Source organism: Sycon ciliatum, chromosome 4 (genome assembly GCF_964019385.1).
Source record: "Sycon ciliatum chromosome 4, ocSycCili1.1, whole genome shotgun sequence".
Lineage (NCBI taxonomy): Eukaryota > Metazoa > Porifera > Calcarea > Leucosolenida > Sycettidae > Sycon > Sycon ciliatum.
In genome coordinates this window covers 41,945,448-41,973,145 of record NC_088646.1, presented here as the reverse complement: position 1 = coordinate 41,973,145, position 27,698 = coordinate 41,945,448, and the positions used below count along the sequence as shown (strand labels likewise).

Sequence of the window (27,698 nt, the reverse complement as noted above, 5' to 3'; positions counted from 1 at the left end):
ATAGTTACACATGCCTCGCCATAGTTACACATGCCTCGCCATAGTTACACATGCATCACCATAGTTACACATGCCTCGCCATAGTTACACATGCATCACCATAGTTACACATGCCTCGCCATAGCTACACTTCACTTTATACACTACCATGCTTATGCTTTCCTCCCAATTCAGTGGTGAGCCTACCATTCGAAGATGCCAAGACATCTCGGGTCGGTGCCTGTTAGGGGCAAGAGTGTGGGCGTATGAGTGTGATGGCCGAAGGCCGTGGTAGATCGCAAGATGAGAGGAGATTGCTGGCCCGCCACTCCTATTAATTATTTTCGTCTGTTATGAATGGATTATATGCCAAATATTAAAGCGCTCGTTGAGTTGAGAGGGCATGCGATTGGTGCGCCCAAGCTGAGCTTGTCAAGTGCATGGGATGTGCATGGGATGTGCATGGGATGTGCAAAGTACACGGATTCTAGGCTTGCCGCGCGCTTACGCGATCAGGTACTGCAATTGCTGAAAAAATAAAGACGTAAATCCGACAGCCTGCAACAGTTTTGCTTGCTTTATCGCGCCTGGAGTGATTTTTCGCTGTCTTGTTTTCGGATGCCGTCCAACCATGACCATTGATATAATTATTCTAGGATATACTGGTGACCGGCGTTACCCTCCAGGAAATGGCATTCATCTTTTCCATAAAATTTCTATCTGATCCTGAACTGCGAAGGAAATGGACTGCCGCTATTCGACGGGAGGAAAGGGAAGGAGAGTTTAAAGTCAGTGACTCTACTGTGGTGTGCTCTGACTAATTCTTACCAGAAGATTATGTACAAGACATTTTTCCTGTATTCTCCTCTGCCCCGCAGCCCGGTAGTGCCTTGGCCAGTGTCATAGTACTATCCCCATGCCACCCGCATGCTTAAAGTAGTCCTACGCTGATCACGTGCACTGTCTTCGCGCTGAAACGCTAGCAGTGCACACCTGCCATGGGACAACACGGGCCATAGCGAATAAGACCACAGAACCCCGACCCGAGTATAGCCCCAGTCTCTTGATAACAGTCATTTTGAATGGTACTCTACACGTTATCATGTTCCGCAAAGCCGGGTTTGCAGCACCCATTCTAATAGTTGATAATACTTACAGCCATCGGAGGTTTGTTAGACCAGTGAACACACCAGGACTTAACGTTCTGATCTGATTATTGTACAGCCATCTACATGTATAAAGAATGGAGCATAACAGTGTAGAACAGTGTATGGAGTGTATTGTCTGTGTATTACACTGGCATACACTGGCATACACTGGCATACACTGGCATACACTGGCATACACTGGCATACACTGGCATACACTGGCATACACTGGCATACACTGGCATACACTGGCATACACTGGTAGAGCCGCTGAGTGCAAGAGATCTAGAACACTAACAGCCAGCATATCCGGCTTTTTGTGAGCCGTGCAAATTTTCCTTGCCACGTTTGAGGCTGGAAAAGTACTAGAAGATGAGGAATTAGAAATGCTCGCAAGTCTGAGGGACTGTAAAAGGAAAGTCTGAAGAGAACATTGGCTCAGTGTCACCACCAGGACACGAACCGGGGATCAGAATTTCAACCAGGTTTTGCAAAATATTAGGGCAGAAATGCTATGGCGGCGGGGAAGTTTGGTCCGCTCCGCGGAAACTCATGGTGAGGATTATGGTTACATCATTATTGAAAAGTAAGACTCAGCTGCTTGTGAAGCCTGGTCTTGAGGTGACTGCCAGCGAGCACTTTGGAGACATGGCTATTGTTGTAAAGACTTATGGGGTGTGGTACATTGGTGCTAGGCTGGCAGGCTGGCTAGGTCGGCGTTTTGTCATGATTTCGCAAGACAGCGAACATATGAGTGGATTCAGGAGCTGAAAGTTCTAACAGACTTTTCAGCATTGGAGCCCCATGCAGCTTACTCGTATGCTGAAAACGGACATAAAAAATTGACATACTTGCTTCAGGCTATGGACCTGGAGGCGGAGGTCCTTGCTCCTATGGGAAGTTACCTCTCTCAAAGTATTGTGCCAGTTGCTGTGGGGCAACCCGCATTGTCTGCCAGTGATTTCAGTGTATTCACTCTCCCTATTCGGCATGGCAGGTGGCAGGATGGCTATCCGGGATTTGGTGCCTATTTCTGTGCAACAACGGTGGCAATCTCGGCATATTTCGGAGCCTGATCCAGAGTATTGTAGGTAGCTACCTGGAGACAGTACGTGTACCCTCTCGACCTGCCGCCTCTCCAAATCACGGGCATGAGTGTACGTGAGTATCCATGCTGCCTGCGCTCCTCTTTCAGGGTCTTCTGTGGCGTTGATGGTGGACCCCGTCCGGGAGCGGAAGGCCCAGACTCATGTGCTGCAGAGACGTGAACCTGTGGCTGCAGAGACGTGGCGACTGCTGACGGGCTGGAAGATGGCGAGAGGAGGTGAATTCTCGAGTTATCGGAGAATGGTGCCTCGTCATGGCCGACTGTTTTACCCATTCAGAGGCATGGTTTCAATTTATCACGGAGGGATTTTCAGGACGCCATTGCTTTGCAATGTGGCTGGTCGCTGCAGTGTACACCTAAGTTATGCATATGCGGGCAGCAGTTTTCGGTTGAGCACCAGCTTTTTTGCAGTCGTGGGGACTTCCTACCCTATGACATACTGAAGTTCTGGATCTCCTGATCTCGGAGGAGCTGATATTGTTCTGGATCTCCTGGCGGAGGAGCTGATATTGTTCTGGATCTCCTGGCGGAGGAGCTGATCTTGTTCTGGATCTCCTGGCGGAGGAGCTGATATTGTTCTGGATCTCCTGGCGGAGGAGCTGATATTGTTCTGGATCTCCTGGCGGAGGAGCTGATATTGTTCTGTTCTGCGGTTGGCACGGAACCAACGTTCGCACATCTAGCTTCGAACGTCAGCGAGTAGGCTAGATTGGATGTGAGCGCTCGGGGGGCTTCGAAGCCATGGGGAGGAGGCTTTTCTGGATGTAAGGGTTTGTGCCCAGATGCCTCTTCATATCGCTCCAAATTTCTTACTACAAGCACCATGAGGATTCTAAGCATCGCGAGTGTGAGGAGAAAGTAGAACGTGATTCCTTCACCCCTCTAGTGTTTGGTACTCATGGTGGTTTTAGTCCGTTGTGCACTGTTTTTTAAGTCTTTGTCGCTTAAAATGTGGATCTTCGGGTAGCAATGACTCCGTTGTCACGAGTCTGCTGCGCCGCTTGGGCACCCGTCTCTCATTCTCTTTACTGGGAACCAGCATTCTTTGTATCCGTGTTGCTCATTCTCATCGTGGTTTCGCAGTCCGAAGTTTTGTGGAGTGAATAAAGTCAACATATTAATAATAATAATAATAATTTTTAAAAGAGGTCGGAAGCGGATAATACTTTAAAACGAAGGTAAGTTATGGGTCGCAAATATCCACGCAAACACACATCCAGTCATAATAAGGCACTTGTCATAAGTATCCGAACGTTTTCGGTCCCTTCTCATCAAGGATTATACAGGGAATGGCTCAAGCTGGAAAGACTGAAACTTATATAGCGTAAAGATAATTAGATAACAACACTCGTGACAAGGTAGAAAAAATTATCAAGTTTAGCACGACACAAAACTCGAAGGAAAATAATAATAGTGACAACAACATAGTGAGCAAATTAAGTTACATTGTTACCACCTCGACGAGGAGTAACACTAAACAATTGTAGCGACAACACATTTTCTTTCTGTACGCAAAGTTCAGGATCTAACTTACGGATATACAAAGCTTCTAACACAGCCAAATGTAACGCACATCTACCACGTGACAATATTGAGAAAACATTATCACTGTACAACTCACGACAATTGGTACGGGCTGACAGATGTTGCTTGATTGACGAAGTGCGATTCTTAGCTCCATTGGGTGTTGTCTCCTCCAATGTCCCGTCATCTCGCCTATTCGTGGCATCACCACTATCTGTCTCTTCGCGTTTCCGCGGCCTTCCACGTTTCTTGACACTAACCGTTGGGTGCGCGATACCCGGTGTCCTTTCCGTTACGTCTCCTCCATTGCGGATTTCTATTGAGCTTCTTACTCCAACTTGTCCGGTGTCCGATATTGAGGTTAGTTTTCGCGGTCTACCACGTTTTCGAATATTGACTGTTGTTGTCACTTCCGTTGTCGTTGTACGTTCGTCCTCATCAGTCCGTATTTTCACTTGGCTTCTCGTCACCCTTTCCGACGCCGACAGATCCTTTGTCAGTTTCGGTGGTTTACGTGTGGGTCTTTCACCATCTTTTATGCTGTTCTCAGCTGGCCCGTGTCCTACACACGCAGAGGAGGACGGGCATGCAGTCACATCTTCACGGGAAGAGGAAGATCCACCGATGGACTGGACAGCACATTTTGGAGGACGACCACGGCGAGGACGACAATCGCGCGCATCAAACGGAACACAACTTAACGGCACATGTTGACGAATGCGTGCGTCCAGGTGCTGAAGGGTTCTACCTACATACCGATCTTCACATTGTCGGCATTGAAAGAAATAGATAAGGTTACTTTTACTAAGGGTAGGTAGAACATCCTTCTTCACACTGAACGCACGCACTGTCCCAAATATGACGTACAGCTTGACGCACGGATATGATGGACATACGATACCACGAACATCCTTCTCCACGCGCGCAGAACCGGTGCCAACCCAGGGTAAACGGAGCACCACTGGGCAACGGTCAGGTCCAAATTGGATAGGCTTGTCTGTCACTGGTTTTTCGTTGATTAGCTTGGCCAGAAATTCCTTTGGATAGCCGTTGTTCGTAAATATTGATGTCAGTCTGTCTAATTCGTCCTGCAATAGATGAGGGGAACATATTCTATGTGCACGATAAACTAGCGCCGAGAAGCCAAGTGAAAATACGGACTGATGAGGACGAACGTACAACGACAACGGAAGTGACAACAACAGTCAATATTCGAAAACGTGGTAGACCGCGAAAACTAACCTCAATATCGGACACCGGACAAGTTGGAGTAAGAAGCTCAATAGAAATCCGCAATGGAGGAGACGTAACGGAAAGGACACCGGGTATCGCGCACCCAACGGTTAGTGTCAAGAAACGTGGAAGGCCGCGGAAACGCGAAGAGACAGATAGTGGTGATGCCACGAATAGGCGAGATGACGGGACATTGGAGGAGACAACACCCAATGGAGCTAAGAATCGCACTTCGTCAATCAAGCAACATCTGTCAGCCCGTACCAATTGTCGTGAGTTGTACAGTGATAATGTTTTCTCAATATTGTCACGTGGTAGATGTGCGTTACATTTGGCTGTGTTAGAAGCTTTGTATATCCGTAAGTTAGATCCTGAACTTTGCGTACAGAAAGAAAATGTGTTGTCGCTACAATTGTTTAGTGTTACTCCTCGTCGAGGTGGTAACAATGTAACTTAATTTGCTCACTATGTTGTTGTCACTATTATTATTTTCCTTCGAGTTTTGTGTCGTGCTAAACTTGATAATTTTTTCTACCTTGTCACGAGTGTTGTTATCTAATTATCTTTACGCTATATAAGTTTTAGTCTTTCCAGCTTGAGCCATTCCCTGTATAATCCTTGATGAGAAGGGACCGAAAACGTTCGGATACTTATGACAAGTGCCTTATTATGACTGGATGTGTGTTTGCGTGGATATTTGCGACCCATAACTTACCTTCGTTTTAAAATAATAATAATAATGTGATGCTACTGAGGCTTCCAAACACTGTTGCCGCTTGAGCCATGAACTGCACATATGGGGTCAAAACTGGTTGACATCGGATACCAATCGCAAGTCCATGCATGCGGCGGCATGAAGGAACTACATACATATCCATGATCATTTCAGCGAGAGAGTCCTGGTGGTGACAGTCAATTTTTTTCAGACTTTTCCGATCATGAAATCACTCAAACTTATGAACCTTTCAGTGAAAAAATATGTCGCGGTTTGTATGATATTCCCTGAGTAAAGAATGAAATTTCCGCAGCCATAGAAATGTCTTCACCCTCAAGGATCAAGGCGCAGATGCAGATGCTAAATCTTCGGTGGGTAGGTGAGTAGATCAGGCCCACTACCAGAAGTGGTCAAACGTTTTTTAAATCCCATTTGCTGCATCCATGTTACCGTCGTGCCAGGCTAAGAGCTCCCAATGAATGGTGGGTCGCAGGACAGCTGGAAGAAACCCTCTGACTTCCCAGTAGGACTTTAATCTGGTACCCCCTGTTCCTCAACCATGGTCTTAGAGACCATCCCACTATGCCTACATATCTTTTAGTAATATTCCACACGTAATCATGTCCCACTAAGGATGGTGGTACTCGATGTAATAATTGATAATACTTACAGGCTACGGAGATTTGTTAGGCCACTGAAGGAACCATTACTTAACGTTGTGATCTGATTGTGGTGCAACCACCTAAAAAATGAAGCACACAGACAGTAATGCTGTTGTATGAATACAGAAAGTGACGGCGAGGAGACAGAAATTTTTAATGGCTTGTATCATACAGGGGCATAGGCAGGGAGGGGAGGGGGGGGGGGGGTGCTTTGGCACCCAAAGCACCCCCCCCCCCCCTCAAAAATGTCAATCTTGGTTCGGGAGAGACCATAATACGTGGACCACTGATCACATGTGCAACTCTGCACATCGCACACTGCAGGTAGTGAAGCAATCTCTGTTCAGATCAGGGAGTAGTAGGTATTGTACTACTCCCTGGTTCAGACCTACAATATACCGTATTTTACCGGTTGTAAGTCGACCCCGGTTATAGGTCGACCCCCGGCGTATCCGGAGGTCTCAATTCTGCATTTTAAAGCTTTCACCCAACGAAGCACTACCAACCACTCCCTGCTACTAACACATCAACAAATCATGTAAACATTCCTTTAATTGGAGGGTATAACGTCCCAATCCTTGAAAAAGGACAATAAACTGGCAAACATGAATACACATGGTGCACTCATGCATGCAGGGCAGGTCATTTTTTGTAAGATACTGATAGTTCCCGGTTATAAGTCGAATCCCGGTTGTAAGTCGACCCCCACCCTTTCTCCTTCTATTTTTAGTCGTAAAAGGTCGACTTACAACCGGAAAAATACAATGTATCTGAATCCAATCCACATGCAGGTGTTAAATACAATGATCATGTTGTCTCATGTTAACCGTCCACCTCTCCACACTGCACTCTTGTCCACCTCTCCACACTGCACTCTTGTCCACCTCTCCACACTGCACTCTTGTCCACCTCTCCAAACTACACTCTTGTCCACCTCTCCACACTGCACTCTTGTCCACCTCTCCACACTGTACTCTTGTCCACCTCTCCACACTGCACTCTTGTCCACCTCTCCACACTGCACTCTTGTCCACCTCTCCACACTACACTCTTGTCCACCTCTCCACACTGCACTCTTGTCCACCTCTACACACTGCACTCTTGTCCACCTCTCCACACTGTACTCTTGTCCACCTCTCCACACTGTACTCTTGTCCACCTCTCCACACTGCACTCTTGTCCACCTCTCCACACTGCACTCTTGTCCACTTCTCCACACTACACTCTTGTCCACCTCTCCACACTACACTCTTGTCCACCTCTCCACACTGCACTCTTGTCCACCTCTCCACACTACACTCTTGTCCACCTCTCCACACTACACTCTTGTCCACCTCTCCACACTACACTCTTGTCCACCTCTCCACACTGCACTCTTGTCCACCTCTCCACACTGCACTCTTGTCCACCTCTCCACACTGCACTCTTGTCCACCTCTCCACACTGCACTCTTGTCCACCTCTCCACACTACACTCTTGTCCACCTCTCCACACTACACTCTTGTCCACCTCTCCACACTGCACTCTTGTCCACCTCTCCACACTACACTCTTGTCCACCTCTCCACACTACACTCTTGTCCACCTCTCCACACTGCACTCTTGCCCACCTCTCCACACTGCACTCTTGTCCACCTCTCCACACTGTACTCTTGTCCACCTCTCCACACTGCACTCTTGCCCACCTCTCCACACTGCACCCTTGTCCATCTCTCCACACTGCACTCTTGTCCACCTCTCCACACTGCACTCTTGTCCACCTCTCCACACTGCACTCTTGTCCACCTCTCCACACTGCACTCTTGTCCACCTCTCCACACTACACTCTTGTCCACCTCTCCACACTACACTCTTGTCCACCTCTCCACACTGCACTCTTGCCCACCTCTCCACACTGCACTCTTGTCCACCTCTCCACACTGTACTCATGTCCACCTCTCCACACTGCACTCTTGCCCACCTCTCCACACTGCACTCTTGTCCATCTCTCCACACTGCACTCTTGTCCACCTCTCCACACTGCACTCTTGTCCACCTCTCCACACTGCACTCTTGTCCACCTCTCCACACTGCACTCTTGTCCACCTCTCCACACTACACTCTTGTCCACCTCTCCACACTGCACTCTTGTCCACCTCTCCACACTACACTCTTGTCCACCTCTCCACACTGCACTCTTGTCCACCTCTCCACACTGCACTCTTGTCCACCTCTCCACACTGCACTCTTGTCCACCTCTCCACACTGCACTCTTGTCCACCTCTCCACACTGCACTCTTGTCCACCTCTCCACACTGCACTCTTGTCCACCTCTCCACACTACACTCTTGTCCACCTCTCCACACTGCACTCTTGTCCACCTCTCCACACTACACTCTTGTCCACCTCTCCACACTACACTCTTGTCCACCTCTCCACACTACACTCTTGTCCACCTCTCCACACTACACTCTTGTCCACCTCTCCACACTACACTCTTGTCCACCTCTCCACACTGCACTCTTGTCCACCTCTCCACACTACACTCTTGTCCACCTCTCCACACTACACTCTTGTCCACCTCTCCACACTACACTCTTGTCCACCTCTCCACACTGTACTCTTGTCCACCTCTCCACACTACACTCTTGTCCACCTCTCCACACTGCACTCTTGTCCACCTCTCCACACTGCACTCTTGTCCACCTCTCCACACTACACTCTTGTCCACCTCTCCACACTACACTCTTGTCCACCTCTCCACACTACACTCTTGTCCACCTCTCCACACTGCACTCTTGTCCACCTCTCCACACTACACTCTTGTCCACCTCTCCACACTACACTCTTGTCCACCTCTCCACACTACACTCTTGTCCACCTCTCCACACTACACTCTTGTCCACCTCTCCACACTGTACTCTTGTCCACCTCTCCACACTACACTCTTGTCCACCTCTCCACACTGCACTCTTGTCCACCTCTCCACACTGCACTCTTGTCCACCTCTCCACACTGCACTCTTGTCCACCTCTCCACACTGCACTCTTGTCCACCTCTCCACACTACACTCTTGTCCACCTCTCCACACTGCACTCTTGTCCACCTCTCCACACTACACTCTTGTCCACCTCTCCACACTACACTCTTGTCCACCTCTCCACACTACACTCTTGTCCACCTCTCCACACTAGACTCTTGTCCACCTCTCCACACTACACTCTTGTCCACCTCTCCACACTACACTCTTGTCCACCTCTCCACACTACACTCTTGTCCACCTCTCCACACTAGACTCTTGTCCACCTCTCCACACTACACTCTTGTCCACCTCTCCACACTACACTCTTGTCCACCTCTCCACACTGTACTCTTGTCCACCTCTCCACACTACACTCTTGTCCACCTCTCCACACTGCACTCTTGTCCACCTCTCCACACTGCACTCTTGTCCACCTCTCCACACTACACTCTTGTCCACCTCTCCACACTACACTCTTGTCCACCTCTCCACACTACACTCTTGTCCACCTCTCCACACTACACTCTTGTCCACCTCTCCACACTACACTCTTGTCCACCTCTCCACACTGCACTCTTGCCCACCTCTCCACACTGCACTCTTGTCCACCTCTCCACACTGTACTCATGTCCACCTCTCCACACTGCACTCTTGCCCACCTCTCCACACTGCACTCTTGTCCATCTCTCCACACTGCACTCTTGTCCACCTCTCCACACTGCACTCTTGTCCACCTCTCCACACTGCACTCTTGTCCACCTCTCCACACTGCACTCTTGTCCACCTCTCCACACTACACTCTTGTCCACCTCTCCACACTGCACTCTTGTCCACCTCTCCACACTACACTCTTGTCCACCTCTCCACACTGCACTCGTGTCCACCTCTCCACACTGCACTCTTGTCCACCTCTCCACACTGCACTCTTGTCCACCTCTCCACACTGCACTCTTGTCCACCTCTCCACACTGCACTCTTGTCCACCTCTCCACACTGCACTCTTGTCCACCTCTCCACACTACACTCTTGTCCACCTCTCCACACTGCACTCTTGTCCACCTCTCCACACTACACTCTTGTCCACCTCTCCACACTACACTCTTGTCCACCTCTCCACACTACACTCTTGTCCACCTCTCCACACTGCACTCTTGTCCACCTCTCCACACTACACTCTTGTCCACCTCTCCACACTACACTCTTGTCCACCTCTCCACACTACACTCTTGTCCACCTCTCCACACTACACTCTTGTCCACCTCTCCACACTGTACTCTTGTCCACCTCTCCACACTACACTCTTGTCCACCTCTCCACACTGTACTCTTGTCCACCTCTCCACACTGCACTCTTGCCCACCTCTCCACACTGCACTCTTGTCCATCTCTCCACACTGCACTCTTGTCCACCTCTCCACACTGCACTCTTGTCCACCTCTCCACACTGCACTCTTGTCCACCTCTCCACACTGCACTCTTGTCCACCTCTCCACACTACACTCTTGTCCACCTCTCCACACTACACTCTTGTCCACCTCTCCACACTACACTCTTGTCCACCTCTCCACACTGTACTCTTGTCCACCTCTCCACACTACACTCTTGTCCACCTCTCCACACTGCACTCTTGTCCACCTCTCCACACTACACTCTTGTCCACCTCTCCACACTGCACTCTTGTCCACCTCTCCACACTACACTCTTGTCCACCTCTCCACACTGCACTCTTGTCCACCTCTCCACACTACACTCTTGTCCACCTCTCCACACTGCACTCTTGTCCACCTCTCCACACTGCACTCTTGTCCACCTCTCCACACTACACTCTTGTCCACCTCTCCACACTGCACTCTTGTCCACCTCTCCACACTACACTCTTGTCCACCTCTCCACACTACACTCTTGTCCACCTCTCCACACTACACTCTTGTCCACCTCTCCACACTACACTCTTGTCCACCTCTCCACACTGCACTCTTGTCCACCTCTCCACACTGCACTCTTGTCCACCTCTCCACACTACACTCTTGTCCACCTCTCCACACTACACTCTTGTCCACCTCTCCACACTGCACTCTTGTCCACCTCTCCACACTGCACTCTTGTCCACCTCTCCACACTACACTCTTGTCCACCTCTCCACACTACACTCTTGTCCACCTCTCCACACTGCACTCTTGTCCACCTCTCCACACTACACTCTTGTCCACCTCTCCACACTGCACTCTTGTCCACCTCTCCACACTACACTCTTGTCCACCTCTCCACACTGCACTCTTGTCCACCTCTCCACACTGCACTCTTGTCCACCTCTCCACACTGCACTCTTGTCCACCTCTCCACACTGCACTCTTGTCCACCTCTCCACACTGCACTCTTGTCCACCTCTCCACACTGCACTCTTGTCCACCTCTCCACACTACACTCTTGTCCACCTCTCCACACTACACTCTTGTCCACCTCTCCACACTGCACTCTTGTCCACCTCTCCACACTACACTCTTGTCCACCTCTCCACACTGTACTCTTGTCCACCTCTCCACACTGCACTCTTGTCCACCTCTCCACACTGCACTCTTGTCCACCTCTCCACACTGCACTCTAGGCCCACATTCACAACACCACTCCATAGCGAGGAAGTTTGTTCTTGGGTAGATCTTTAATATCCTCCAGACAGCAGCTGTTTCACTGTTTCGCCGTGGAGCTCATGGAGGTAGCCGGATAACGAACGAATAGCAGATAAAGGAATGAGTATAATTATACTTCCTCACTATGAAGTGGTGTTGTGAGTGTGGGCCAAGAGCGCAGTGTGGAGAGGTGGACGGTTAAGAGCATTTTCAAATGGCCGAGTTTGTCGCTTCTTCTGCGTTACGCTGTCTCATGATTGGCCATTTTGCAATGAAACTTCTAGTCAAGGGCAACTCCGCTTTGTACCTGCCGTTGTGCTGTGTCACGTCAGGCCTCAGCGGACTCAGCGGACTCAGCACATGATTTGCATTGCACTCCACATGTTTTGTTAGAAGCAAAGAGTCATACAAACACGCCATGGGTAGAAGTAGCAACACGGTCTATGGAAGTTAATGGAAACACACGGCAGACGTACTAGCAGCGGCGGATCCAGCGATCTCTGCAGGGGGGTTCCAGTATAGTCAAAACTGAACACTAGTCAGTAGCTGATACATGTACATGGGCACGCATATGGCTGCCAGTAGTAACTTACATTAAATTTAGGGGGTTCCGCGGAGCCCCTGGAACCCCTCCTGGATCCGCCCCTGACTAGTAGCAGTTTGCTCACCCTAAGTTTTGTAAAATGCAGTTCTGTCTGTTGATTGGTCGCGTTGGAGGTTGTGGAAAGGCAATGAAGTTTCTTTCATGTATTGCAAGTGTGGATACAGCAGCAGAAGAGTGAAAGTAACGTTGAAGTGTAGTTTGCGGTATTCGTCGTGTTTTTTTTTGTGGGAAATAGTGTAGGTTTGATCAAGCTTTGTCTCAGTATCAAACATGACGAAGAGAAAAAAGGGTTGAGAAATCTGACTTTAAGTTCGATGGAGAGTCTCAGACTCTGATAGTTCTGGAGAAAGCAGCATCCAGTACTTAGCTCATCATTAGTTGGAAGCAGGGAGCAGTAAAGTACCATATTGCTACTCCCTGGGTGGAGGTTTGCCATTCACTGATTGATTTTCAGCATGAAATGTGGGGCAAATGTTGCCCCCCCCCCCCCTCTCACACACACACACACTCAATCCCCTATATCACGTATGCATGAAAAGACCAACATAAGTGCATGTACTTGTGTGTGGGGAAAGTTGTGGCACACCCCTTGATCACTATCCTGGCTACGCCCCTGTCATAGGTTTCCCATTAGCCACTCTGGTGCCTCTTTATCCATAACCTCTGGTGCCTCTTTATCCATAATCTCTGGCAACCTCACACGTGCTTCTTTTGGACAGCAACAACTGAATTGTAGACCGTCGAACTTGACAAATCAGCAGGTCCTCACTCGGCGTAGTGCCCAAGAACAACGGGAAATTACACCTCGTCCATCACCTGTCTTACCCTGATCGCATGTCTGTCAATGATAGAATCAACAACGACTTGTTCTCCTTGCATTAGATCACAGTAGACGATGCCATTGAGCTCCTGCAACGCCATGGTACCGGTGCATTGATGGCGAAGCTAGGTATTCGGAATGCAAAGTACTGCTATTTGGGCTTAGGTCTGCACCCTAATTGTACTGCATTGCTGATGCGCTTTACCAGATAAGCTGTGAACTGTTACAGGTTCTCCACCTTCTGCCACCTTCACGATGATTTCTCATCATTCCTGGCGTTGTGGCCCTGCAAGCATACCGATATGTGTGCAGTGTCTGAACGTAATCCTCTGTGTATTCCGCTACACTTCTTTTAAGCCTCCCATTCTTGTTGTATTCCGCTAGGAGTTCCTATCGCCAATGAAGGACGGTCGACCCGACCTCCTGCCTCACCTTCCTGGACATCGAACTGGACTTTGTCCAGAAAGTGGCTCGCCTACCACAGCTCAGGGCCCTACGCAATGCTTTTTTGCCTAGCGAGAGTCAACTTTCTCTTTGCATTCAAGGGTAATACGACACCGTCTACCGCCTGGATGACCTAGGCAACAAAAGCATAGGGACGTTATAAATTTTTCATTTCTCCTATTTTTTTTTAAGACATAACCTAGGATTCGAACCCGCACTATCGCCCTGCAAGCATTCCCCCGATATACTTCGCATAATTATATACTCATTCTTCCAAGTTGCTTCACGTTATGATCTTGCATTTGAAAGCCATATTTGACTATTGTGGCCAGCTGTCTTTGATGGTACGGTACGGGACAGGTACAGGATAACGCCAGGCATGCCGATGCTGTCCTTGATGGTATGGTACAGGACAGGTACGAGATAGCGCCAGGCATGCCGATGGCACAAACAAACAAACAAACAAACACGGAATTAAAGCTGTGTGGACCCTGGCTAGCGCCAGACGTTACTGAAGTGACGTCTTTTGCATAGCTACGGGAATAATTGTCTTAGACCATCCCACTGTGCATGCCTGCTACTCCGGGATGGTATGTTCAAAATGACAAACTTACAATTTCTGGGTATTTGTGGGTATCCCGGCTGGCACTGTTCTTAGACCGAGCATCATGCAATCTGTTGTTATATAACCCTTCCGAATATAGTTGCATCGGTAACATTGGTCTGGACAACTCATCACTGGTGTACCGATGAGTACACAGCAGTAGATGATCATTGACAGTATAGTGTGGATTGGCATCTGTGATATGGAGCAGACAAAGATACACAATCACAACACATGAGTAGGCCCCGGCGGATAATGCTACCATTATATCTAGCATATTTAGCACTTTCTGGAAGCTAGCACTGCGCTAGCATAATGCGGCAAGTTTTGCAGAAAACTAGCATATTCTTGCGAAAACTAGCATATCAATGCAAAATATCAAATATGGGATTTTGTGTGAATTCACAATGCCCTCGTGACTACTATCGCGCCTTTGCCTGCGGAGTAATGATAATTCTGTGCTTCTTGTATTTTTTCTGTTTTGTATAACATGACTTATGCTGCAAAATACATGTATGCTGTATGCTGTATGCTGTATGCTGTATGCTGTATGCTGTATGCTGTTATCAATCTGCAACATCAGTAATATTTACCACTATTTCCATTTTCCGAAGCAGAATTCAAGCATTATCAGTGCTATTTTGGAGCAGAATTCAAGCATTATCAGTGCTATTTTGGAGCAGAATGCGAGCATATTGAAAAGCAGAATCCATCAAATTCTCGAGCATTATCCGCCCGGGCTAGGCACCGGCGGATTATGCCGGCATAATTATTGGCATAATTTGGTGGTTGAAATTTGGAGCATAATTTGGCATTCTCTCGGAGGTAGGAGCATAACTACACGACTATACCACAGTTCTAGTATGTAGGCTATACAATTGTGTACAATGCACCTTCAGTGCTGGTGGCCTGCATGGTAAAGGGTTCGGAGGTCATGCAGATAGTGTTTTCAATGAAAAGCAGGGCAGACATCATGGCAGTATTGTATGCTCGAACTCGTCTTCTTCAAAGTTCTTTCTTACACTGACACAGTACATGTAGCAGAAGATGCGAGGGAATCAGCCTTCATCAGGCATCCAGGGGCGGACGAGATAGTGGCGGGTAGTCCGCAAAACTCCGTTTACATGTACATGTACACATTACATTTGTACATTATGCATGTTACGAAGTCACGACCTCTGGATTTTAGCAGTCATGATATGACTGCAGGCTATCGATATTGCTCGAAATTGATGTATAGTTGATGTTCGGTCATGATGGAAGGAGAAGTGGAGCTACGGGAGAGATGAGCTGATTATTCGCAGGGTGAGGGTGACATCGGTTGGACGAGTATGATGATTACGAAGACCGTGAGTTGAACATGATAATAATTTTCAAAGGTAACTCAAACTAATTTGGCAATGAAATAATATTTTTCCTAAAGTACAAAAGAAATCAAGTGATGAATAGAAGAAGTAATGTTTTCTCTTTTCCATGTTGATCTCTAACATGCATGGACACCTTGATATATGTATTTTGGGCAACATTACCAACGCAGGCCAAGACCAGCACGTCGATGGATAATTTTGTTGCTAAAATCTCTCCTCGATTATAGGTTTCATGTATATCCTGCTGGTTTGTCTCCTCCTTTGCCTTCTTTGCCTCTTATTTGTATTCTTTTATCTGTTTTACTGCTGTGGTTGGCTTTCACCCTTGTCTCAGTTTTACTGGCCGTCATCATGATGTGCCATGAGATAATGATAATAAATACAAAAATACAAAAATATGAGGATACTCATGTATTTTGTTGTACTTATGGCCACTTGCAACTTGCAAGTACGAAAAAAGCACAATTTCCGAACTTTGAGGCTCCATAAGTACAACAAAGGGAATATAATATCCCCGGGTGCCAAAGCATAATATGAAGATTTTACGAGCATAATGCGAGAATCCTTGAAAGCACAATTCCATGATTTCGCGAGCATAATCCGCCGGAGCCTAGCCCGGGCCTACACATGAGCATTGCTGAAGTCATTATCCGCCCGGGCCGGGCCTACACATGAGCATTGCTGAAGTCATTATCCGCCCGGGCCTACACATGAGCATTGCTGAAGTCATTATCCGCCCGGGCCTACACATGAGCATTGCTGAAGTCATTATCCGCCCGGGCCTACACATGAGCATTGCTGAAGTCATTATCCGCCCGGGCCTACACATGAGCATTGCTGAAGTCATTATCCGCCCGGGCCTACACATGAGCATTGCTGAAGTCATTATCCGCCCGGGCCTACACATGAGCATTGCTGAAGTCATTATCCGCCCGGGCCTACACATGAGCATTGCTGAAGTCATTATCCGCCCGGGCCTACACATGAGCATTGCTGAAGTCATTATCCGCCCGGGCCTACACATGAGCATTGCTGAAGTCATTATCCGCCCGGGCCTACACATGAGCATTGCTGAAGTCCTCATTGTCAAGTACTCATTATCATAGTAACATCCGAACTGCAATGCACTCTTAGGCCGCTAGACCTTTCCGCGCCGGACAGGGTCCACCTCAACTAGACGCGTTCCATTCATTTGCTGACGTTGATGTTCACCATGTCAAACGTCTTTTGTCTCAAGCCGATCAAACTAAAGCCACGGGCAGTGATATCATTCCAGGAGCCCTTTTTGAGAGATTGCGCTGATCTATTGGCTCCATCTCTCACCAAGATTTTCAACGCTTCCCTTCAGAGTGGTATCGTTCCACCCCAGCGCTCAAGTTAGCATATGTCCGACCCTTGTTTAAGAGTGGAGACCCCTTCCTGCCAGCTAACTACTGCCCAGTCTCCATTCTGCCAAAAATTTCGAAACTATTGGAGAAAGTTGTGCAGAAGCAGCTCACCACCTTCCTGAGTAAGACAAATGCCCTACTTGTGTCACAGTTTGCTTTCCGCCAGGGACACTCAACAGAGGATGTGTTGTGACTACTAACTGATAACCTGCGTCATGCCAAAGACCGCCACCTACAGTCTGCTGTATGCATTCTCGATAATTTATGTCGAAAGCATTCGACAAAGTGCAGCATGCAACACTTGTTAACGACCTCCTTACAGTGGCAGTGACTGGACAGACCCTAGCATAGTTCTGCAGCTACTTGAGTGGCTGTACACAGCAAGTTGAGATTGGAGCCAATCTTAGTAGAGTAGTGATATGCACATGTGGTGTTCCAACGGGCCCCGTGTGAGGGCCATTACTGTTCAGTCTATACACCAGAGGAGCTTCGTCTGTAGCCAACCCGTGTCCAACAATCCAGTTTGCGGATGATATTGGAGTGTATTACAGCTCGACTGTCTCGACAGACATCTCAGGTACACTCTACTCTTGCATTTCGGTCCCAATTTTCGGACACTGACATTCCGGTCTACTGCCATGGAACTGCCCTTCCTCAAGCAGACTCGGCCATGTATCTGGGAGTTATTGTCGACAAGTTTTTGTCATGGCACTCCCAGATAAACGCCATAGCAAAGAAAGTTGCGTGCAAGACTCTGTGGCGCGCTCGATGTGCACTCATGCTTGTCATGCTTGATGATGTCGAATTACGTTTCTCCATGTTGTGATCATGTCAGACATCACGTATGGCTCAAATTGCTTCTCGAGTGCACTCCGCCAACATCACCTGGAGCGACTACAGAAACTTCAAAACCGGGCTGTCAGGGCTGTGTTTGGCCAACCTCCACATGCATCAGCCCACCCTCTCCTAGCTGCATCGTCCTTATTATGCTGTACAGGAACTGTTCCGCCAGAAGATGCTCTGCTTCGTGTGGCATTGTGTCAATGGCACTGTATCTGTCCTGCTGCAACAATTGTTTCGGCCGGCAAGGTCGCAATCCCGTCACCAGTAGTCCATGGGACTGACCATGCCTCTCTCCAGCAGCCGTGCTGGGGCAGTGCGCTGCTCTTCCAGTGGTGCTTCTAGCTGGAACGCCCTGCCACCGGCGCTGCTCTTCCAGTGGTGCTTCTAGCTGGAACGCCCTGCCACCGGCGCTGCTCTTCCAGTGGTGCTTCTAGCTGGAACGCCCTGCCACCGGCGCTGCTCTTCCAGTGGTGCTTCTAGCTGGAACGCCCTGTCACCGGCGCTGCTCTTCCAGTGGTGCTTCTAGCTGGAACGCCCTGCCACCGGCGCTGCTCTTCCAGTGGTGTTTCTAGCTGGAACGCCCTGCCACCGGCGCTGCTCTTCCAGTGGTGCTTCTAGCTGGAACGCCCTGCCACCGGCGCTGCTCTTCCAGTGGTGCTTCTAGCTGGAACGCCCTGCCACCGGCGCTGCTCTTCCAGTGGTGTTTCTAGCTGGAACGCCCTGCCACCGGCGCTGCTCTTCCAGTGGTGCTTCTAGCTGGAACGCCCTGCCACCGGCGCTGCTCTTCCAGTGGTGTTTCTAGCTGGAACGCCCTGCCACCGGCGCTGCTCTTCCAGTGGTGCTTCTAGCTGGAACGCCCTGCCACCGGCGCTGCTCTTCCAGTGGTGTTTCTAGCTGGAACGCCCTGCCACCGGCGCTGCTCTTCCAGTGGTGCTTCTAGCTGGAACGCCCTGCCACCGGCGCTGCTCTTCCAGTGGTGCTTCTAGCTGGATCGCCCTGCCACCGGCGCTGCTCTTCCAGTGGTGTTTCTAGCTGGAACGCCCTGCCACCGGCGCTGCTCTTCCAGTGGTGCTTTTAGCTGGAACGCCCTGCCACCGGCGCTGCTCTTCCAGTGGTGCTTCTAGCTGGATCGCCCTGCCACCGGCGCTGCTCTTCCAGTGGTGTTTCTAGCTGGAACGCCCTGCCACCGGCGCTGCTCTTCCAGTGGTGTTTCTAGCTGGAACGCCCTGCCACCGGCGCTGCTCTTCCAGTGGTGCTTCTAGCTGGAACGCCCTGCCACCGGCGCTGCTCTTCCAGTGGTGTTTCTAGCTGGAACGCCCTGCCACCGGCGCTGCTCTTCCAGTGGTGTTTCTAGCTGGAACGCCCTGCCACCGGCGCTGCTCTTCCAGTGGTGCTTCTAGCTGGAACGCCCTGCCACCGGCGCTGCTCTTCCAGTGGTGTTTCTAGCTGGTACGCCCTGCCACCGGCGCTGCTCTTCCAGTGGTGCTTCTAGCTGGAACGCCCTGCCACCGGCGCTGCTCTTCCAGTGGTGCTTCTAGCTGGATCGCCCTGCCACCGGCGCTGCTCTTCCAGTGGTGTTTCTAGCTGGAACGCCCTGCCACCGGCGCTGCTCTTCCAGTGGTGTTTCTAGCTGGAACGCCCTGCCACCGGCGCTGCTCTTCCAGTGGTGCTTCTAGCTGGAACGCCCTGCCACCGGCGCTGCTCTTCCAGTGGTGTTTCTAGCTGGAACGCCCTGCCACCGGCGCTGCTCTTCCAGTGGTGCTTCTAGCTGGAACGCCCTGCCACCGGCGCTGCTCTTCCAGTGGTGCTTCTAGCTGGATCGCCCTGCCACCGGCGCTGCTCTTCCAGTGGTGTTTCTAGCTGGAACGCCCTGTCACCGGCGCTGCTCTTCCAGTGGTGTTTCTAGCTGGAACGCCCTGCCACCGGCGCTGCTCTTCCAGTGGTGCTTCTAGCTGGAACGCCCTGCCACCGGCGCTGCTCTTCCAGTGGTGCTTCTAGCTGGATCGCCCTGCCACCGGCGCTGCTCTTCCAGTGGTGTTTCTAGCTGGAACGCCCTGCCACCGGCGCTGCTCTTCCAGTGGTGCTTCCAGCTGGAACGCCCTGCCACCGGCGCTGCTCTTCCAGTGGTGCTTCTAGCTGGAACGCCCTGCCACCGGCGCTGCTCTTCCAGTGGTGCTTCTAGCTGGAACGCCCTGCCACCGGCGCTGCTCTTCCAGTGGTGCTTCTAGCTGGAACGCCCTGCCACCGGCGCTGCTCTTCCAGTGGTGCTTCTATTTGGATCGCCCTGCCACCGGCGCTGCTCTTCCAGTGGTGTTTCTAGCTGGAACGCCCTGCCACCGGCGCTGCTCTTCCAGTGGTGTTTCTAGCTGGAACGCCCTGCCACCGGCGCTGCTCTTCCAGTGGTGCTTCTAGCTGGAACACCCTGCCACCGGCGCTGCTCTTCCAGTGGTGCTTCTAGCTGGATCGCCCTGCCACCGGCGCTGCTCTTCCAGTGGTGTTTCTAGCTGGAACGCCCTGCCACCGGCGCTGCTCTTCCAGTGGTGCTTCTAGCTGGAACGCCCTGCCACCGGCGCTGCTCTTCCAGTGGTGCTTCTAGCTGGATCGCCCTGCCACCGGCGCTGCTCTTCCAGTGGTGTTTCTAGCTGGAACGCCCTGTCACCGGCGCTGCTCTTCCAGTGGTGTTTCTAGCTGGAACGCCCTGCCACCGGCGCTGCTCTTCCAGTGGTGCTTCTAGCTGGAACGCCCTGCCACCGGCGCTGCTCTTCCAGTGGTGCTTCTAGCCGGATCGCCCTGCCACCGGCGCTGCTCTTCCAGTGGTGTTTCTAGCTGGAACGCCCTGCCACCGGCGCTGCTCTTCCAGTGGTGCTTCCAGCTGGAACGCCCTGCCACCGGCGCTGCTCTTCCAGTGGTGCTTCTAGCTGGAACGCCCTGCCACCGGCGCTGCTCTTCCAGTGGTGCTTCTAGCTGGAACGCCCTGCCACCGGCGCTGCTCTTCCAGTGGTGCTTCTAGCTGGAACGCCCTGCCACCGGCGCTGCTCTTCCAGTGGTGCTTCTATTTGGATCGCCCTGCCACCGGCGCTGCTCTTCCAGTGGTGTTTCTAGCTGGAACGCCCTGCCACCGGCGCTGCTCTTCCAGTGGTGTTTCTAGCTGGAACGCCCTGCCACCGGCGCTGCTCTTCCAGTGGTGCTTCTAGCTGGAACACCCTGCCACCGGCGCTGCTCTTCCAGTGGTGCTTCTAGCTGGATCGCCCTGCCACCGGCGCTGCTCTTCCAGTGGTGTTTCTAGCTGGAACGCCCTGCCACCGGCGCTGCTCTTCCAGTGGTGCTTCTAGCTGGAACGCCCTGCCACCGGCGCTGCTCTTCCAGTGGTGCTTCTAGCTGGAACGCCCTGCCACCGGCGCTGCTCTTCCAGTGGTGCTTCTAGCTGGATCGCTCTGCCACCGGTGCTGCTCTTCCAGTGGTGTTTCTAGCTGGAACGCCCTGCCACCGGCGCTGCTCTTCCAGTGGTGCTTCTAGCTGGAACGCCCTGCCACCGGCGCTTCTCTTCCAGTGGTGCTTCTAGCTGGAACGCCCTGCCACCGGCGCTGCTCTTCCAGTGGTGCTTCTAGCTGGAACGCCCTGCCACCGGCGCTGCTCTTCCAGTGGTGCTTCTAGCTGGAACGCCCTGCCACCGGCGCTGCTCTTCCAGTGGTGTTTCTAGCTGGATCGCTCTGCCACCGGCGCTGCTCTTCCAGTGGTGCTTCTAGCTGGAACGCCCTGCCACCGGCGCTGCTCTTCCAGTGGTGCTTCTAGCTGGAACGCCCTGCCACCGGCGCTGCTCTTCCAGTGGTGTTTCTAGCTGGAACGCCCTGCCACCGGCGCTGCTCTTCCAGTGGTGCTTCTAGCTGGAACGCCCTGCCACCGGCGCTGCTCTTGCAGTGGTGCTTCTAGCTGGATCGCCCTGCCACCGGCGCTGCTCTTCCAGTGGTGCTTCTAGCTGGATCGCCCTACCACCGGCGCTGCTCTTCCAGTGGTGCTTCTAGCTGGAACGCCCTGCCACCGGCGCTGCTCTTCCAGTGGTGTTTCTAGCTGGAACGCCCTGCCACCGGCGCTGCTCTTCCAGTGGTGCTTCTAGCTGGAACGCCCTGCCACCGGCGCTGCTCTTCCAGTGGTGCTTCTAGCTGGAACGCCCTGCCACCGGCGCTGATCTTCCAGTGGTGCTTCTAGCTGGAACGCCCTGCCACCGGCGCTGCTCTTCCAGTGGTGCTTCTAGCTGGAACGCCCTGCCACCGGCGCTGCTATTCCAGTGGTGCTTCTAGCTGGATCGCCCTGCCACCGGCGCTGCTCTTCCAGTGGTGCTTCTAGCTGGATCGCCCTGCCACCGGCGCTGCTCTTCCAGTGGTGTTTCTGGCTGGAACGCCCTGCCACCGGCGCTGCTCTTCCAGTGGTGTTTCTAGCTGGAACGCCCTGCCACCGGCGCTGCTCTTCCAGTGGTGTTTCTAGCTGGAACGCCCTGCCACCGGCGCTGCTCTTCCAGTGGTGCTTCTAGCTGGAACACCCTGCCACCGGCGCTGCTCTTCCAGTGGTGTTTCTAGCTGGAACGCCCTGCCACCGGCGCTGCTCTTCCAGTGGTGCTTCTAGCTGGAACGCCCTGCCACCGGCGCTTCTCTTCCAGTGGTGCTTCTAGCTGGATCGCCCTGCCACCGGCGCTGCTCTTCCAGTGGTGCTTCTAGCTGGATCGCCCTGCCACCGGCGCTGCTCTTCCAGTGGTGTTTCTAGCTGGAACGCCCTGCCACCGGCGCTGCTCTTCCAGTGGTGCTTCTAGCTGGAACGCCCTGCCACCGGCGCTTCTCTTCCAGTGGTTCTTCTAGCTGGAACGCCCTGCCACCGGCGCTGCTCTTCCAGTGGTGCTTCTAGCTGGAACGCCCTGTCACCGGCGCTGCTCTTCCAGTGGTGCTTCAAGCTGGAACGCCCTGCCACCGGCGCTGCTCTTCCAGTGGTGCTTCTAGCTGGAACGCCCTGCCACCGGCGCTGCTCTTCCAGTGGTGCTTCTAGCTGGATCGCCCTGCCACCGGCGCTGCTCTTCCAGTGGTGCTTCTAGCTGGATCGCCCTGCCACCGGCGCTTCTCTTCCAGTGGTGCTTCTAGCTGGAACGCCCTGCCACCGGCGCTGCTCTTCCAGTGGTGTTTCTAGCTGGAACGCCCTGCCACCGGCGCTTCTCTTCCAGTGGTGCTTCTAGCTGGAACGCCCTGCCACCGGCGCTGCTCTTCCAGTGGTGCTTCTAGCTGGAACGCCCTGCCACCGGCGCTGCTCTTTCAGTGGTGCTTCTAGCTGGAACGCCCTGCCACCGGCGCTGCTCTTCCAGTGGTGTTTCTAGCTGGAACGCCCTGCCACCGGCGCTGCTCTTCCAGTGGTGCTTCTAGCTGGAACGCCCTGCCACCGGCGCTGCTCTTCCAGTGGTGCTTCTAGCTGGATCGCCCTGCCACCGGCGCTGCTCTTCCAGTGGTGCTTCTAGCTGGATCGCCCTGCCACCGGCGCTGCTCTTCCAGTGGTGCTTCTAGCTGGAACGCCCTGCCACCGGCGCTGCTCTTCCAGTTGTGCTTCTAGCTGGATCGCCCTGCCACCGGCGCTGCTCTTCCAGTGGTGTTTCTAGCTGGAACGCCCTGCCACCGGCGCTGCTCTTCCAGTGGTGCTTCTAGCTGGAACGCCCCGCCACCGGCGCTTCTCTTCCAGTGGTGTTTCTAGCTGGAACGCCCTGCCACCGGCGCTGCTCTTCCAGTGGTGCTTCTAGCTGGAACGCCCTGCCACCGGCGCTGCTCTTCCAGTGGTGCTTCTAGCTGGAACGCCCTGCCACCGGCGCTGCTCTTCCAGTGGTGTTTCTAGCTGGAACGCCCTGCCACCGGCGCTGCTCTTCCAGTGGTGTTTCTAGCTGGAACGCCCTGCCACCGGCGCTGCTCTTCCAGTGGTGCTTCTAGCTGGATCGCCCTGCCACCGGCGCTGCTCTTCCAGTGGTGCTTCTAGCTGGATCGCCCTGCCACCAGCGCTGCTCTTCCAGTGGTGCTTCTAGCTGGAACGCCCTGCCACCGGCGCTGCTCTTCCAGTGGTGTTTCTAGCTGGAACGCCCTGCCACCGGCGCTGCTCTTCCAGTGGTGCTTCTAGCTGGAACGCCCTGCCACCGGCGCTGCTCTTCCAGTGGTGTTTCTAGCTGGATCGCTCTGCCACCGGCGCTGCTCTTCCAGTGGTGCTTCTAGCTGGAACGCCCTGCCACCGGCGCTGCTCTTCCAGTGGTGCTTCTAGCTGGAACGCCCTGCCACCGGCGCTGCTCTTCCAGTGGTGTTTCTAGCTGGAACGCCCTGCCACCGGCGCTGCTCTTCCAGTGGTGCTTCTAGCTGGAACGCCCTGCCACCGGCGCTGCTCTTCCAGTGGTGCTTCTAGCTGGAACGCCCTGCCACCGGCGCTTCTCTTCCAGTGGTGCTTCTAGCTGGATCGCCCTGCCACCGGCGCTGCTCTTCCAGTGGTGCTTCTAGCTGGATCGCCCTGCCACCGGCGCTGCTCTTCCAGTGGTGTTTCTAGCTGGAACGCCCTGCCACCGGCGCTGCTCTTCCAGTGGTGCTTCTAGCTGGAACGCCCTGCCACCGGCGCTTCTCTTCCAGTGGTTCTTCTAGCTGGAACGCCCTGCCACCGGCGCTGCTCTTCCAGTGGTGCTTCTAGCTGGAACGCCCTGTCACCGGCGCTGCTCTTCCAGTGGTGCTTCAAGCTGGAACGCCCTGCCACCGGCGCTGCTCTTCCAGTGGTGCTTCTAGCTGGAACGCCCTGCCACCGGCGCTGCTCTTCCAGTGGTGCTTCTAGCTGGATCGCCCTGCCACCGGCGCTGCTCTTCCAGTGGTGCTTCTAGCTGGATCGCCCTGCCACCGGCGCTTCTCTTCCAGTGGTGCTTCTAGCTGGAACGCCCTGCCACCGGCGCTGCTCTTCCAGTGGTGTTTCTAGCTGGAACGCCCTGCCACCGGCGCTTCTCTTCCAGTGGTGCTTCTAGCTGGAACGCCCTGCCACCGGCGCTGCTCTTCCAGTGGTGCTTCTAGCTGGAACGCCCTGCCACCGGCGCTGCTCTTTCAGTGGTGCTTCTAGCTGGAACGCCCTGCCACCGGCGCTGCTCTTCCAGTGGTGTTTCTAGCTGGAACGCCCTGCCACCGGCGCTGCTCTTCCAGTGGTGCTTCTAGCTGGAACGCCCTGCCACCGGCGCTGCTCTTCCAGTGGTGCTTCTAGCTGGATCGCCCTGCCACCGGCGCTGCTCTTCCAGTGGTGCTTCTAGCTGGATCGCCCTGCCACCGGCGCTGCTCTTCCAGTGGTGCTTCTAGCTGGAACGCCCTGCCACCGGCGCTGCTCTTCCAGTTGTGCTTCTAGCTGGATCGCCCTGCCACCGGCGCTGCTCTTCCAGTGGTGTTTCTAGCTGGAACGCCCTGCCACCGGCGCTGCTCTTCCAGTGGTGCTTCTAGCTGGAACGCCCCGCCACCGGCGCTTCTCTTCCAGTGGTGTTTCTAGCTGGAACGCCCTGCCACCGGCGCTGCTCTTCCAGTGGTGCTTCTAGCTGGAACGCCCTGCCACCGGCGCTGCTCTTCCAGTGGTGCTTCTAGCTGGAACGCCCTGCCACCGGCGCTGCTCTTCCAGTGGTGTTTCTAGCTGGAACGCCCTGCCACCGGCGCTGCTCTTCCAGTGGTGTTTCTAGCTGGAACGCCCTGCCACCGGCGCTGCTCTTCCAGTGGTGCTTCTAGCTGGATCGCCCTGCCACCGGCGCTGCTCTTCCAGTGGTGCTTCTAGCTGGATCGCCCTGCCACCGGCGCTGCTCTTCCAGTGGTGCTTCTAGCTGGAACGCCCTGCCACCGGCGCTGCTCTTCCAGTGGTGTTTCTAGCTGGAACGCCCTGCCACCGGCGCTGCTCTTCCAGTGGTGCTTCTAGCTGGAACGCCCTGCCACCGGCGCTGCTCTTCCAGTGGTGTTTCTAGCTGGATCGCTCTGCCACCGGCGCTGCTCTTCCAGTGGTGCTTCTAGCTGGAACGCCCTGCCACCGGCGCTGCTCTTCCAGTGGTGCTTCTAGCTGGAACGCCCTGCCACCGGCGCTGCTCTTCCAGTGGTGTTTCTAGCTGGAACGCCCTGCCACCGGCGCTGCTCTTCCAGTGGTGCTTCTAGCTGGAACGCCCTGCCACCGGCGCTGCTCTTCCAGTGGTGCTTCTAGCTGGATCGCCCTGCCACCGGCGCTGCTCTTCCAGTGGTGCTTCTAGCTGGATCGCCCTACCACCGGCGCTGCTCTTCCAGTGGTGCTTCTAGCTGGAACGCCCTGCCACCGGCGCTGCTCTTCCAGTGGTGTTTCTAGCTGGAACGCCCTGCCACCGGCGCTGCTCTTCCAGTGGTGCTTCTAGCTGGAACGCCCTGCCACCGGCGCTGCTCTTCCAGTGGTGCTTCTAGCTGGAACGCCCTGCCACCGGCGCTGCTCTTCCAGTGGTGCTTCTAGCTGGAACGCCCTGCCACCGGCGCTGCTCTTCCAGTGGTGCTTCTAGCTGGAACGCCCTGCCACCGGCGCTGCTTTTCCAGTGGTGCTTCTAGCTGGATCGCCCTGCCACCGGCGCTGCTCTTCCAGTGGTGCTTCTAGCTGGATCGCCCTGCCACCGGCGCTGCTCTTCCAGTGGTGTTTCTAGCTGGAACGCCCTGCCACCGGCGCTGCTCTTCCAGTGGTGTTTCTAGCTGGAACGCCCTGCCACCGGCGCTGCTCTTCCAGTGGTGTTTCTAGCTGGAACGCCCTGCCACCGGCGCTGCTCTTCCAGTGGTGCGTCTAGCTGGAACACCCTGCCACCGGCGCTGCTCTTCCAGTGGTGTTTCTAGCTGGAACGCCCTGCCACCGGCGCTGCTCTTCCAGTGGTGCTTCTAGCTGGAACGCCCTGCCACCGGCGCTTCTCTTCCAGTGGTGCTTCTAGCTGGATCGCCCTGCCACCGGCGCTGCTCTTCCAGTGGTGCTTCTAGCTGGATCGCCCTGCCACCGGCGCTGCTCTTCCAGTGGTGTTTCTAGCTGGAACGCCCTGCCACCGGCGCTGCTCTTCCAGTGGTGCTTCTAGCTGGAACGCCCTGCCACCGGCGCTTCTCTTCCAGTGGTTCTTCTAGCTGGAACGCCCTGCCACCGGCGCTGCTCTTCCAGTGGTGCTTCTAGCTGGAACGCCCTGTCACCGGCGCTGCTCTTCCAGTGGTGCTTCAAGCTGGAACGCCCTGCCACCGGCGCTGCTCTTCCAGTGGTGCTTCTAGCTGGAACGCCCTGCCACCGGCGCTGCTCTTCCAGTGGTGCTTCTAGCTGGATCGCCCTGCCACCGGCGCTGCTCTTCCAGTGGTGCTTCTAGCTGGATCGCCCTGCCACCGGCGCTTCTCTTCCAGTGGTGCTTCTAGCTGGAACGCCCTGCCACCGGCGCTGCTCTTCCAGTGGTGTTTCTAGCTGGAACGCCCTGCCACCGGCGCTTCTCTTCCAGTGGTGCTTCTAGCTGGAACGCCCTGCCACCGGCGCTGCTCTTCCAGTGGTGCTTCTAGCTGGAACGCCCTGCCACCGGCGCTGCTCTTTCAGTGGTGCTTCTAGCTGGAACGCCCTGCCACCGGCGCTGCTCTTCCAGTGGTGTTTCTA

General features: G+C 53.7%; 1 protein-coding gene across 1 annotated transcript in view; it reads right to left on the bottom strand.

The window, feature by feature from the left end:
* LOC135816233 (adhesion G-protein coupled receptor G7-like) overlaps positions 1 to 27,698 on the bottom strand; it is a 115,075-nt gene that overhangs the window by 82,213 nt on the left and 5,164 nt on the right. The window contains exons 3-5 of the mRNA XM_065329641.1: positions 14,478 to 14,662; positions 6,378 to 6,449; positions 1,136 to 1,207 (exon numbers count right to left, since the gene is read on the bottom strand). Coding sequence (XP_065185713.1) covers positions 1,136 to 1,207; positions 6,378 to 6,449; positions 14,478 to 14,662 — 329 coding nt within the window. The remainder of the gene's footprint in view (positions 1 to 1,135; positions 1,208 to 6,377; positions 6,450 to 14,477; positions 14,663 to 27,698) is intronic.